This window comes from Citrus sinensis, chromosome 7 (genome assembly GCF_022201045.2).
Source record: "Citrus sinensis cultivar Valencia sweet orange chromosome 7, DVS_A1.0, whole genome shotgun sequence".
Classification (NCBI taxonomy): domain Eukaryota; kingdom Viridiplantae; phylum Streptophyta; class Magnoliopsida; order Sapindales; family Rutaceae; genus Citrus; species Citrus sinensis.
In genome coordinates, this window is record NC_068562.1 from 6,947,977 (window position 1) to 6,962,957 (window position 14,981).

The window sequence follows — 14,981 nt, forward strand, 5'->3', positions numbered from 1 at the left end:
AATTAAAGTTTTATCATAGACGTTGTAGGATTAATTCACCTGTTCACCATTGAATTGTTTCTAGGGATGGCAATGGGGAGGGGAGGGGAGGGGACCAATCTCCCCGTACCTATCCCTGATATTTTGTGTATGCCCCCATCCCCGTTCGTCAGAATTGCTTAAGAGAATCCCCATCCCCTCCCCAAATAATAGCAGGGGATCCCCGAATAATTAATATATTTTTTTGTTTTCGATTTTGAGTTAATTATATTAAAATAAAAAATTCAAATAAAAGTAAAATTCGAAATATATCTTACATTAACATTGATCCATTACAAAAGTCACATGCAAAAGACAAATTATCAAAATAATTATCTTTCTCAATTTTCATAATCCTACAATAAAAAGAAAAAGAATTTACTTTTATATCGACAATAAAATAAATGAAATAAATGTAGATGCTTAATTAATATTTTTAATAAAACAAAATATTTGGGTTAATAGAATTTACCCGGCTTTTTTAATGTTCTAAATAAAAATTTAAGACTTTAATTAGTTGATTAGGCCTAAAAGTTTAATAATATAAATATTTTGATATTTTTTATTTTTACCAATATTTATAATTTTATAATATAATTCAAATTTTATTATTTATTTACTAGTAATTTTAAAAAATTAAAATAAAATTAAAAATTAAAATAGAGGAAATGGGGAATGGATGGGGATTCCACCTCATCCCCGTCCCTTCCCTGAATAAAAAATTGGGTAAAAAATTTTTTCCCTCCCCGTGAGGATTTTTGTCATCCCTAATTGTTTCAGCTTCAGCATGTTTAACTATGGAGTTTTGAAATTAAATTTAATTGGCGATAAAAAAAATTAGTAAAAATCATCCTATTTAATGTCATCCCTCTAAGAACACTGGACGTTATCCTTCCCGTAAGGCCATCAAAAGTTCAAATGTATATAAACCTTTTACTGTGTACTGGATTATATTATTGTTAACTGGGGAGAGAGAGAGAGATAAAAAACTGAGGCACTAAGGAACAGAAAGGGGAAAAGAAAAAGAAGACATAAGGTATCAATTAACTACTGAAATATTAAGGAGTACTTCATCACAACAGAATTAATAAATGAAAGCACACAAGATGTATATTCTCATTTCTCAATTTTCAGAGACATCTGAAAGAACCTAGCAACACATTATTTTATGGAACATTAAAAAGCATCACTCACTGAAGCACCCGAACTAGCAACCACCTAGGTCTTCCAATATAAGTTGCACTTACCATCTTAATTATATTTATATGCATAATTCAAGAAATAAATGCTCTATATTGACTGAATAGTACCTAGAACTTTTCAATGAAGTATCATATCTCTAAGGACCCCAGCTGGTTGAAGGGAAATTAGGGTTTGTAGTAGTAGCATATGTCCCTCTTGATAATGGTGACAATGACGACAATGACGACGATGGCGAAGTTGATAATGGCTGCAGTGTTGACATGATTGCATCAGTGTACTCCATTGGATCTGCTGGTACATGATAAAGATATGAACCAGATGAAAATGTAGTACCACATGAGAGTTTAGCAATTGGGTCAACTCCTTCTAAGGAAGCTGATGAAGATGGCAGGTTACAGACAGTTCCTTCAAGAATCTCACAAAGTTTAGGCATTGTGGGTACCAAAAAAGGGTTTTGATCATATGGCATTGTAACTATGCTTGGATCAGTAGTATTAAGCTTATTATCATGATCTCCTATAATATCATCATAGTAATGTGGAAGAGCTACTGGTTCAATATGGCTGAAAATTTGATTCTCTAATGGATTGGGATCAAGGTGTACTTGAGGCTGAAGATGATGAGGCAATGACCAATCCAATGAAGATGAAGAAGTTGACGATGATGGAATGATTGTAGGAGGTGGTGGGAAATGAATAGAAGCAACGTTGTAATTGCTTAGATTCAGTTTGAATTCAGCTTGATCAAAATTGTTGTGGAACATTGGTGGTGGTGGAGAAGGAAGGTGGAATTGATGATCTTGTTGATGAGAATTTAATATCAAATTAGGGTTTGTGTTCAAAGAAAAGAAACCGACTTCTTCAGGACAAGTAGAGTTGTGGAAATCAGCTGGGAAGCTGGCTAAAGCTGGAACAATTTCATGGGACATGAGCTTCTTCTTTATGCTTGAATTCCAAAAATTCTTCACTTCATTATCTGTTCTCCCTGGCAAGTGCCTCGCTATCTGTGCCCATCTGTCCAAAAGATAAAATAAAAAGTCTTCATTTGCATGAATATGTATAATTGTAACACAAATTTGGAGACGTAACTTATGTTAGTGATGCTCTCGCTCGAACATGCTAATTACCTGTTGCCTAGAATGCTATGGAGCTCGATGATGAGGGCAGCTTCCTGAGGAGAAAAGCTCCCACGTTTTAAGTCAGGTCTGAGATAATTTATCCATCTCAGTCTGCAACTCTTTCCACATCTTTGCAGGCCTGCACCATCAAACAAGAGGAAAAAAAAAGGTATATTTTTCTTACAATTATACAGTCCTTTTAAGAAATATTTCAGTACTGCTATTATATGTAGTAACATAAAAATAATTTGCCGTAGAACCGGTCAGCAACTCTTACCAATCTGACTGAACAAATAAAACCTTTAAAAAATAATAAGTGTAACAAATAAAACCTGCATGTTTTGGAACAGAACTCCAGCAGCCATGGCCATAAGTTGTAACGTAGTTTATGAGTTTCTCATCTTCCTCCGGTGACCATAATCCTCTCTTCACTTTCTGCTTGTTGCAACAAGAGTGATGCCCCATCTCTGTCTCTGTCTCTGTCTTTCTGTCTCTCTGTCTCTCTGTCTCTCTCTAAAACAAATTAAACAAAGAGAAAACAAAACAGAAGAAGCTCGCTATATGATCTCTTCTTGATCTTCCCTCCCACTCTCTGAATATCTTTTGATGATGATTAAAAATGAAAAGAAAAGACTTTTTAAATAAAACGAGAGACTTAGAGTACACTGTCATGGATATAAATGTGGAGAGGAGAGCAGTACCAATGGCATTGTCATCAGTGTGGCCCCAGATAGGGTTTTTTTGGGGCAAAAGGCTAAAAGCTGCAGTTCTTCTCTGTAAGAATTTGTATGACTCATAGGGGGGGATCCCTTCTTCGTTTTTGTTCAGAGATGGTCTGGCATGCCTGTGTGCACGTGTTCATCATGCACAGTTGTGGGTCCCACTTTGGACTTATCGATCCGATGCCCCTCATGAGTCATGTCATTTAACATAACCTTTTCACTAGTTTTGCATGCTTCATTTCATCACCGTCGCTTTTGATGATTATGTAATGAGTAAACTACACAGTCACGAAATTCTTATACAAGTTAATTTTCTATAAACAAATGCCATACGATATGATTGGTTGTACGAAGGTCTCTTCGTATATTCCGTAAAATGTATTTAATTACCATTTATTTTTCATTTGATGTATCATAAATCTTTTGAATTTTAAGTTATATCAAATAAAAATACTATTTGAATCTTGTAGTTATGTTAAATCCAGCCGTTGCAAAATAAAAACTTCACTGTTTTAGATCATTTTTTTAGATTCGAGCTCAAACTCCAGTGATTAAAAGAGTATTTACACAAATCCATTCAATATTGAGGCAATCGGAGACTAAACAATATTTTGTAGCTTTAATTTAGGATAACAATTATTTTACTTTTAAAAAGAAAAGGCGTTTTTATTTTAACTTATCCCCCTTTCAATTATTTGCTACTCATCGAAAAACTTCATCAACTTTCAAATGGATTTAGTTTCTCTCATCAAGGGAAGAACTATGCTGAGGCTTATGGAGGGTGGTGGCCGGGAGCGGGCGCTTCTCCACATGCCAAAGAAGTTAAGAAACATATTATGTAAATTTCATGTTAGACCTCGTCATATTTATAATTGTGGTGATTCGCTGAACCAAAATCCTAATTATTAATGTTGCTAATGCCTCTGATATTAATAATATATAACATGTATCAGTAATGCAATCATATTCATGTTTATAAAGATTTTTCGGGTCGAAAATCTTTCTTAACATAGAAGTTTAATTAGAGCACTAATCAGTCTAATTCTTATAGTTGATTAGATTATAGATCAGTTTATTACCTAATTATTGAAGATAAATTGATCTCTTTTTCTAATTTAATCTCCAAGGATCTATTTCATTTCCTCCTTTGAATTCCTCTCGCATCTCTTCTCAGTTTAAAGGATGTTAATATTTATCAAGTTGAATCTCTTTGATCTTATGATAAAGCATGCATCCATTAGTATAATTTGATATCGAGCGAGTTATTAATTATTTGACAAACAAATTTTGGAGTGCTAGCTAAGTATAAAAAAGTCTGAAACAATGATTCCCAAAAGGCTGTATTTAGGATGATCTAATAAAGCAAAGCAATGAAAGACAGCTAAAAATTTGAATGAAACATTTCTAGTTCAAGCGAAAAAAAAAGTTATATCTAGTTACAGGCATCTTCTGATGTTCACTTAGTGGCAACACTTTGGCTCCATTGTGTGATAGCAAAAAATTCCAATGGAATCTTGGCTTTTTCATCAACTTTTTCATTTTTTTCTCTCTTGATTGGACTTGGGTGGGAGACATTGTTAACCGTGTATTAAGAATATGTCGATTTTTCTTTTATTGGATCCTTAAATATTGCAGGTTGAAGAGAATAGAAGCCCACATGTAACACAAGGATTAGTAGTAACGTACCTTTTAATTAATAATCATTTTATTTGAGACGCAAAATAAAGCACAATTATTAATAAGTCAAAAGAATAGTAATCATAATGTACTATAAAGATTGTTATGATTCAACTGGGGTCAAATCTTTAAAAAGAAGAAATGCATGGAATCCATTTTAGGGTAAACATGAAAGATGCAAGGACACACCAGTGGTATTGGAGTACAGATAAAATATTGCCGACCGGCCCGCCTTCAATTAATTGATTACTTAAAAGAAAACAAAAATTAGCTTCATTTAGTTAGTATACTATTGTATAATTAATTTTTATAATAACTTGGACAATGATATGCTTACATGGTTGTAATTAAACTATTTCTTTACTCAGCACTTTGATGAAATGATATGATTATGGAATTTGGTAGGTATGGTGTTAGATTTTTTTTTCCCCCCGGGCAATCTCAAGTAGAAATCAATTGGTTTTCATTGAGGCAACAACATATCACAAAATATCTATGACATTCAACATCACACCCGTCTCCCCCCCAAAAAAAACATACACCCTTCGTCTACATTGATGAGGGGGCCATATTCATTCACATGCATACAGTTTTATATATACTACCCGAACAGTTATCACAATTAGGGCTTATATGCATAAATATGATTTAGTTAATGGCAACTCATTATTGATAATAACAAACTCGATGAATAGATAATGAAGAAGATAATGATGCTAATAATGAATAATCAGAATATTCATTTACATATGATAGGCTCCATAATTAATTAGCTATTCATTTACATTACTTTTAACCTTTCATATTCATTCTCTCCATTGAATTAGATTGATGCTGATAATTACTGGGCCAAAAAGTTCTTCTGAATAAGAGAGGCGGTGGTAAAGTTTTTACACACACCAGCTTCGACTAGTTATAACGCAATGTCCAACTATTCTTCAAGAGACTTGGATGTTAGGGTCCCCACCGTCCAATTTGATGATTCTTTCATATTGATCAATGTTCCTATAGATCCATTATTCTTGTTAACTTATGGCAATATAGTTAGTTAATCGATTAAAATAAGTATCATACATAATTTACTACTTTTTCATTTCATTAAATAAAAGCCCCTAGCTAGCCTATATATTCTTGGATGTTATTCAAGTATTACATACAAGTCTAGACTAAATTTTACAATATTATAATATGGACTACACCAATATATTTGTAAACAATATAATCTTTTGACAAGGACTAAGGTGATTAATAATAATCTTTGAAAGAACCAACTTTAGGTCACCATTCCGATCAAATAGAGCTCCTTTTGTTTTATTCAAGTAGATAATTCCAAATGTATAAGGAATCCACTAATAAGTTTTCCATTTTCTTTTCCTTTTGCAAAGTGGGTTCTAAATTGAGCTAGCAGCAAAAACAGAACTAGCTTAATTGCCTAAATTATCAATTTTTGAATCAAACTTCACTTCTATACATATATAATCCCTTTGTCGAACTACACTTATCTCCCCAAATTTGCTATATATATAAAACTACTACTGTACCCTAGTCGCAATTCCCGGCAGGTTTAGTAATTCAATTTAATCACATCATTTTTATATTAATTCTCTGCTAAGAATTTACAAAAAGAATTTTAAGCAGTAAACTGCAATGTCAACATTAAAAGGGTTGTTATTAAAATTAACATATAACAGTGAAAGTTACATGATAGCTAACAGCAATTAAGGTGGATTTCTAAACTTGATTCACAAAAAACAAGAGATAAAGGGATTTATTTAGAAGGACGAAAAAATAGCAAATGGGAAAATCTCATGGCAACTTTTTTCGGGTACCAAAGGCAGCATTTATTTTGATCAATGATGAAAGCAAATTGGATTACTAAAGTAAATTAATTAAAGGTTTTACTGTCCGTTGAAAGATTCCTTGTGATTAATTCTATATTAGATTTTTTATTCTAAAAAATTATATATTAGATTTTTTTTGATATCTTAATCTAGATTAAATTTTCTATATATGTATAGGTGATTATTGTACGACTGGGCATTCAATATTATTTAAGAATATTTTTTTCGGTTGTTGGGAGATGTGTTCAATATAGGGATTAATACTGAGTTAGAAAAATGCAGTAATTAATATAATTGAATCGGAATTTGACCTATGTTCCAAAAAAAGAAAAGGAACCATCAATAATTAAAGAACAAATTTTCTTCATGGTTATTGTTCATGATTAAAAAAAAAATTGAATGTTTAAATGTTGTCAAGAATGTCATAATCAAAAAATAACTTTATGATTTTGATTTCCAGGTTGTTAGAAAGAAGCATAAAAAATGTGTTTAGCCAACTAAAGATTGATAATTCTGAATTAAAAAAGAAAAATTAAGAAGCATAAAAAAATTAAAAACAAAAAAGATCCTTTTAATATATTTTTCCCTGAAAATTGGTTCAAAACATAGTAGTAGGGAAAATAGGAAACATGACAAGAAAGGCATATTCTTTTTCTATTTTGGGAAGCGAGCTGCATATTATTGAGCCTTGAAATTAACCAAAAGTTAAAAAAAAAAATTGGGTTTATAATCTAGTTCCTGTGATGAAGGTTTATTTGCTAAGTACTTTAGGTTACACATATTTGAACTTTCCCACATGGTCCTGAAAGAAAAAGTAAGAGTTTGGAATGCTTGTGATGAAAGAAATAGATAACCCATAGGACCAATAAAGATTCTTGACTTAATTGTTGCACATGCAACAATTAATAGCATCAGACTCTTTTGCTTTATTTGTTGAGCCATCAGAAGACACAAACAGTAGCAGAAATTTTGTTTCATCCCAACTTCTAAAATACTGTGAAGTCAGCACCCTGTGCATCTCTATATCACAAATTAATATCTAGCAAGGTATTTCTTTGTCCTCTTTGAAAGAAAATTTTGATTTTGGTATAGGTCATTTTCATTCAAGAGGGTTTTTTTTTTGTTTTCCTTTATTTTCATTCATATCAATAGCTAGCGAGGTATTTATTTGTCGTCTTTGAAAGAAAAATCTTGGTATTGATTTAGGTCATTTTCATTCAAGAAAGTTTCTCTCTTTTTTCCTTTCTTTTCATTTTTGCATCTCTTATATATATCAAACTAAAATTGACATATATCATTCCTTTCCATGTAATGAAATGCTAAAAATTCCAAACGTCTTAATGTCCCATCGTATTTATAAGATCAATAATGTGAGATATATGAGGGTTACAAATTTAGTCCCCTTTTGATTTTGACTCGTACATAGAACCGAGACATATTTACATGTAATTAATTAGCTAATGATGGCCCTATTCTCACTAGTTATGAGCGCCTCAAGACCAAAACGCAGATGTGACAAGAATTGATTTTATTTATTTTTTTATTTTGGTAAAAGAAGATTAACTAGTTCTTACAGTAGGATGCCCGCATGAACAATTATTTTTCTATAAATTATGGAGTTTGCGATAAGAATAATGGGTGGGGTGAGCGGAGTATGCAATAGGGTTACTAGACAATCACTTTATTTCATGAGAAAAGTGATGCGCAATCATATACATTAAACTCAAAACTTCTTTTACCCTTGACAATTGATAAGGAATCCTAATAATTTTGACAACAATAAAAGAATTTGCATGTGGAAATCAACAAACTTGATATGCGTACATCTTCATCAATCAATCATGCATGGCTGGCTAGCTAGCTAGCTACCAATTATTTGACGGAGACATATATTTATCTCGTTAAATATTAAGTGTGTATAGAGTCCTTATACATATAATTCTTGTCTAATGTGGATGTCTTTATTTTTTTTTTAAAGATACTCTATGAGGTCACAATCCATTATTTTTACCATTAATTCTAATGGACCAAGAGTAAAATTAGAAAAATAAATTTATTTTAGGATTGATTACCATCATGTGATGCTTGACACTTGTTTTGACATGTTTAAAAAATATAACTTATGTTTTAAAAGTACTCGATTAGATGACAAGTTGTTAACTCTAGCGGGAGTAGTCAATTAATTATGAACAAATTATGCCCTATAATTAGTGACAAAATGATGTTTCTGCCCGACTTATAAATATATAGTTAACAGAGATTTTTTTTGTTAAATCAAACTATTTTTTTTAATTTCTTGTTGAATCAAACTACTTCTTTGGTTCCATGAGCTTGCAGCTGCTATCATGCTATAGCCGTGGAGAAGATGAAGAAAGGAGGAAGGGGGGGGGGGGGGGAAAAGAAAACGAATTGAAGAAGATGAAGAAAAAAAGAGAAAAAGAGAGCAAAAAATGAATGGAAGAGGACGGAGAAATAAAGAGAAAAAGAACTAGAGAAAATGAAAGAAGAAGAAGATAGTGAGAGAGGAAAATGAAAAAAGTAAATCAATATAATAAATCTTTTTTTCCTAATATTACCTTCGATCTGTTAGAATTTACAGTAACAATTAACGAATTGTCGCATGATTGAGTATTTTTAGATCATGTGTCATCATTTTGAAATTTGTCAAAACTTGTGTCACACATGTATAATTAATCATAAAATAAATCTTTTTTTTATTTTACCCTTGGTTCGTTAGAATTAGTAGTAAAAATTAACGGATTGTCACTTGATCCAATATTTTAAAAATATATGTCACCAGGTATAATTATCTCATTAAATAGTTCTTCTTTAATTAGAATATCCTCGTTTCCACTAATATATAGATTTTAATATATTGAAAACTATAATTTTTTTAATCTGTTAGTGCATCCAATATGTTTTTTTGTTAGTAGCATCCTTATTTTGTAATGCGTAATGTAATGTAACTCTCCTATCACATAAAAGAATTTCATGAGTATGCAATAAAATAGCGATGATTTGAGACCCCACAATGCTTCCTTCTCTTCATGCCAATCCCCCATCGAAAGAAAGTCCACTTACTCACACTTGAAGGAAAGCTTTCCCATAACTTTTCTCTTTTCTTTACTTTTCATCAAATCATATCAACTTTGACACATACGTATGCTTACATTGCATTGCCTTCATTGCCCTGCATGCATATGCATCCAAGAAAAGCTTACAGCTTTTGATGATACCAAACTTGTTTTTTTGCTTTACTTTGTGCTTCCTCCCACGCGGTACCTCATCTTCTTGTTTTTGTCCTCTATATGCAATTCATGCTCTTGAGAGAGAAGTCAAACTCTAACCTATTGAAGATACTGTCTAAAGCTACCCAAAATGTATAATCTGGTACTCACTTCTGAAACTGACCCATTAACCATTTCATCTTGTGCGGTCTCTATATCATGTGAACATCAAAATTTGCTACTGTATGCATGCGCTGTTGTTAAAGCTACGAGTTATTTGTCATCTGTAACGTATGTAAAACTTGTAACCAAAAATAAAAAATAAAAAAATTTATATACTCATATCAACACCTCTAGTATATCGTTGTTAGTGTATATCTATAATATCGTGTTGTTCATTGGAGGGGTTAGTAACAAAGACATAAAAAATTCAAGGTTTTTCAAGAGAGAGTGGCGGTGGGAGCATTGTATCAGACAACTCTATATTGTAGTCATTATGTGGTTGTTAAGCCTGTGTATTTTGTTTAATATCGTCTTTGCATTTCTTTCAATTTCTTGAAAGAGATGAAAACATCAACTCATTCACAATATTCGTCAGCTGGGACGAGGTTGATGATTGTGGTCCTTCTATTTGAGCGTGAATAACGGGACCATAATTTGTTATATAAACGTTACATCAATGGCCATGCACGGTTATTTCATTTGATCGAAACTTATTTTATTTGTGTTTAATGGTAACATATCATAGTCATTTATATTGACCAATGTTTGATAGAGCTTAATTATTGCTAGTCGCATGATTTGAAATCTTATGCATGGTCCTTGAAAATTGGAATTGCTTTTAGCAGCAAGCTAGCCTGTTGTTTAAGAGTTACCTGTGAGCTGTAATACCATTTTGCTTTATGATTGAGCTTATTCAATTTCTGGGACCAGAATGAAAAGCATTGAAAACTGAATCAAAATTCTGAGTGCTTAATTACGAGAAAACAAAGACACCCCACAGTTTCTTTTGTGTTTGATTCTTCCATGAATTATTATTGGCTTTGTATGTGGGGTATTCATGGAAAAGAGCTTAATCACTACTTGGGAGAATCTTTCATGTTTTTGATAAAGCTAGAAAATCTTTATCTGATATGTATGCTATCCTGCCTGCAAAGTATATGAGAATCTTCAATATTTCGATAAAGCTAAATAATTTCCATCCATGCCATTTTTCCTGAAATTTTTATGGGATTTGTGAACCGTATTTGACTGGACTAGATGGAATTAGATAAACGGGGACAACAAAACAATGAAGAAGAACAAGAAACGGTGTGAAATAGATGTCACCTGCAGTCTTGTTTTCGTCCCATATACAACCAAGCTAGTGATAGAACAAACAAGAAGCCTCCTTAAACCTCAAAACAGCACTCTTTCAATCTTCATTGAAAATTCCAATACTCAACAACAATATACGCTAAAACTTAATGTCATTTCTCTACAACTTTTCTTACAAATAAATAGAAGAGGAAATGACAATTCAATCTTCTATCAGAACGTCCATTAACTCACGGAAGTAGTGCATATTTCTTTCAACTCTATGAACAAAATCCTGCCAAACATCTACATTTTTAGTATAAATATCTCAAATAATAATATGCCATTATACTTGTTTGGATCAAGAATTAATCCTATGATGAAAATCTCTATGTAATTTGCAATGTGCAACAAGCTGTTGAACTCAAGAAACCTTAATGTCGTTGATACTTCAGCTGATCATGTCGGCCCCAATGGTATTGGTGGGTATAGATCTTTGCACAAATTGAATGATGGTTCAGAATCAGCCAAGCTTCTGTCGTCTCCATTAGAAAGTTCCATCCACTTCTTAGGAGAACAAAACCTCGATGCTTTTTGCTTAGCTTTGATAGACCGAGTGAGATTCATGTAGCTGGGTTTTCGGTAGTAACTCTCTTCTGCTCTTTCCATCGTGAGTGTATTGCCGGAAATTGGAGTTACAGATGTGGATGAAGATGAAGTGGATGGTGAGGTCCCGTCATAAAGAGATTCAGAACTCGGGGAGGATGATGAGCGAGTAATCTGAGTAGTTATAGGAGGTTTAGCAATAATTTTAGTATTGACATTATTCCTTCTTCCTTTCACCGAGTCTTGCTCGGAAGAACAGGAATAAAACCCAACAATGTTGTCTTCACTTTTCCGATAGAAAGGAGTCATCTCTGACGGGTCTGAATGCATCTCTTCGAACAACCTGCTATCCCACGGTTTAACTGCCATCCAACTGTCTAGCCAGCTCCAGCCGTGGCCCTTCTTATCCAGCCTATGATGTTTGATGGACTTTACAGGCTTGTTTGTTCTTGAATTTGGACTAGGACATGATCTTGATTGCTGAAAGCAAAGAAAATTAGACATACTGTGAATTTATACAATTAAGGCTATATATCTTAATTAAGCGCTTATGAATTTCTCTTTACCACACAGCATTAATTAGAAAATGCGTTCTGCTAAATAGCTGACCAAGATGAAGGATAAGAAAGAACCTTTTGGGAGAGGTAGTATGCAATTGCTCTCTCCCTCTTGATTGCTCCTTCTTGCCTCAGCTGTAGCTTTGTTCTAACTTCTTCCGCAGTTCCAGGAATATCACACCATCCTTTCTGCAATCAATAACACCCAACACATAACAAACAACATTACCTTTGCATTTCACATATGTAACAATACTACCACCCAGAATCATATAAATCTGAGAACATCTAACCTCAGCCTGTGTGGTGGGGTCAACCTGGCTGCAATGTTCGTCCAACAGGCTATGCATCATAGCCTGCTTTTCAGAAGCCATCCCCACAGACCTTGCCCTTACTTGAGCCTGAACTCGGACAAGAGCTTGCATGCACCTCAGTGTCACAGCAGCTTGCTTCCGGACGTGTCGGCCTCGAAATATTGCTTGGAGCCTGACCACAGCTTTCAAGGCCCTGAAGGCCCGTCTTGCCTGCAATCATTTCGAAATTCACACACAAAAGATGAAAACTATAAAGCACACATGACTCTTCTCCAAATAAGTATCGTAAGATTCTATGACATAGCTCACTGTTGTGTAATAGACTGATAAACTTCGACACCCCATTGATTAAGCCACAATGGCTGTTTTCCAGACCGATCTTTCAAATGGTTTAGTTCACTTGAAGATAGTGACTCTTCTGTTTTTTCAGCTTTTAGAAAGAGGAAAAGAGGACAGCACACTAGGAAACGAACATTGTTTCTGGATTTTACATTCAACAAACTTGCATATTCAGAAAAACCTGAATAAAACATCTGGTTATTTTCTTTGACCTCTCACGCTTCTCGTTAAGATGAAGCAACATGATGAACCTCATCTATAAGTAAGATATTATACAACCATATCAGCACAAAATGTCCTTACAAATCCAAATCCAACTTTTTTCCACACAACTATGAAATGGGTCAACAGACTCAAACAAATTAATGGAGGCCATACGGATACATACAGGACCAAAATCATGAGCTATTTTCCTTCTCATTTGTCAAAAATTGATCTTCACCAACTATGTAGAATTAGAAATCTCACCAGCTTATTACTCCAAAGCTAAGCTTGCCTAGACGATTGTTTATATAACAAAATTCCAAAAATTGTAGTTGTATAAAATTTTCTTTTCAATGCATATACCTATAACTGAAACTATTTCTACACATCTAAAGGTCACGGTCCTGAACCAGAACAGATGGTAGAAAATTAAATTAAATAAAAATTTGACACAGTTGCACACATAATTAAATATTAGTTCTGGAAATCTGATGAAACAGAAAGAGAAGAAGAACCCAATTACCAACAATCCTCGAAAGGCCGTTTGGATCCGAATTGCTGCCCATTCTTGCCTGATCAACCTGAAATCTTTGGGTAGAGCACGGACCACAGTAGCCATAGCTGCACCGAAAGCATCATCGGAATCGGACGACTCTGATGCCGCCAAGTGACTTCTCTTTGATGAAGATCCATACCCTTCCGATGAACTCCTCCATAGCCTCCACTTCTTCTTGGTCTTGTCATTCACTTTTTCCTGCAAAATAAACATACACCCAAAAATAAAATAACGAAAAACATGGGAAACAATTAAAAAAAAAAGTAAACAAAAAACAGAATTTTTTTATTCTTAATTTTTTTGTTGTTACTTACGTTGTCTGCGATCTGGGGCTTTTTACTTAGAGTCACAAGTGATTTCAGCCATTTTCCTGAGACGCCCATTTCAAGATAATTTACAGCAAACTCTTTTCCGGAAACGAAATCTAATTTGAAAACAGAGTTGTGAGTTTATTTAATTTAATTTTTTTTTTTTTGGAGACAGAAGTTGATAATAGAAGAATGGTAATTTGAAAACTATTTTCTTCGTTTGTGATTCTTTGAATTTTGAAAACCAGTTTTCTGGCAACGAACCGTTGGTGGAAGTGGGAATATAAGTGGAAGCAACTTTTATTGAGGGTGAGAAGAGAGAGACAGGTGTCGTATTTTGAATTTCGAATTTCGAATCAAAAACAGAATTGTAACGGATATAAAGACTTTTATTGCCGCTCCTTGATTTTAAGTAATCCTTTTTGGTTTCTAATTAAATCAGCATTATAGACTACAACTAAAACGATTAAAACAAAACCAATGTCACAATATATATTTATAATTTTGTTTAATTATTTTTTGATGGTTGTGAAAAATCTTTTACCTATTAGAAATTTACTCCATCTACAATAATAATGTGTTTACTTTCCGAAATTGAGAATCAAAATCTGAAATCTAGAATAATTGACAACATTTATTTCGCAAAATAGAGGCATGAATCAGAATTAAAATCATAGGATCTACCCCATCTTGAGAATGGGGAATGGGAGAGGAATCAGTCTCCCATTCCTATGAATTCTAATTTTGCACCTCCAAAAATTCATTAACTCAATTTTACCCTCAATTCCAAAGGAAAAAAAAAAAAAGAATAGGTCATCTTTGTCATTTCTATCTTCACCATGATCACTGCCAAAATCGAGCCTCACCGCATAATCTTCGTCTTCATAGTTGGTGATGATGTCGACTACGGCGATGTTCCTGATGTGATGATGATGATGATGATGAAGAAGAAGAAGAAGAAGAAGATGATGATGATGATGATTATTATTATTATTA

At 33.3% G+C, this 14,981-nt stretch overlaps 2 protein-coding genes across 2 annotated transcripts; both read right to left on the minus strand.

Annotated features, from left to right (window-relative positions):
- Positions 1 to 1,091: 1,091 nt before the first annotated feature.
- Positions 1,092 to 3,113, minus strand: LOC112499291 (transcription factor MYB26). Its single transcript, XM_025102187.2, has 3 exons — positions 2,671 to 3,113; positions 2,348 to 2,477; positions 1,092 to 2,234 (listed from the first exon to the last, which is right to left on the minus strand). The coding sequence occupies exons 1-3, from the start codon at positions 2,801 to 2,803 to the stop codon at positions 1,358 to 1,360; spliced, it is 1,140 nt and encodes a 379-aa protein (XP_024957955.2). The 5' UTR covers positions 2,804 to 3,113; the 3' UTR covers positions 1,092 to 1,357.
- A 7,965-nt stretch (positions 3,114 to 11,078) lies between these two features.
- Positions 11,079 to 14,259, minus strand: LOC102623872 (protein IQ-DOMAIN 6). Its single transcript, XM_006465942.4, has 5 exons — positions 13,992 to 14,259; positions 13,645 to 13,875; positions 12,558 to 12,788; positions 12,340 to 12,453; positions 11,079 to 12,187 (listed from the first exon to the last, which is right to left on the minus strand). Exons 1-5 carry the CDS (start codon positions 14,058 to 14,060, stop codon positions 11,561 to 11,563), a joined length of 1,272 nt encoding a protein of 423 aa, XP_006466005.2. The 5' UTR covers positions 14,061 to 14,259; the 3' UTR covers positions 11,079 to 11,560.
- Between the last annotated feature and the right edge of the window lie 722 nt (positions 14,260 to 14,981).

What these genes read in the sequence shown, in the direction of transcription:
- LOC112499291 (XM_025102187.2), bottom strand. Translation starts at nt 2,803, where the DNA reads ATGGGGCATCACTCTTGTTGCAACAAGCAGAAAGTGAAGAGAGGATTA. An exon ending in TTCTGTTCCAAAACATGCAG is followed by an intron (nt 2,478 to 2,670) that starts GTTTTATTTGTT and finishes TTGATGGTGCAG; the next exon opens with GCCTGCAAAGATGTGGAAAG. An exon ending in CATAGCATTCTAGGCAACAG is followed by an intron (nt 2,235 to 2,347) that starts GTAATTAGCATG and finishes TCTTTTGGACAG; the next exon opens with ATGGGCACAGATAGCGAGGC.
- LOC102623872 (XM_006465942.4), bottom strand. Translation starts at nt 14,060, where the DNA reads ATGGGCGTCTCAGGAAAATGGCTGAAATCACTTGTGACTCTAAGTAAA. An exon ending in AGCCCCAGATCGCAGACAAC is followed by an intron (nt 13,876 to 13,991) that starts GTAAGTAACAAC and finishes TTTATTTTGCAG; the next exon opens with GAAAAAGTGAATGACAAGAC. An exon ending in CATACTACCTCTCCCAAAAG is followed by an intron (nt 12,188 to 12,339) that starts GTTCTTTCTTAT and finishes CTTTGCTTTCAG; the next exon opens with CAATCAAGATCATGTCCTAG.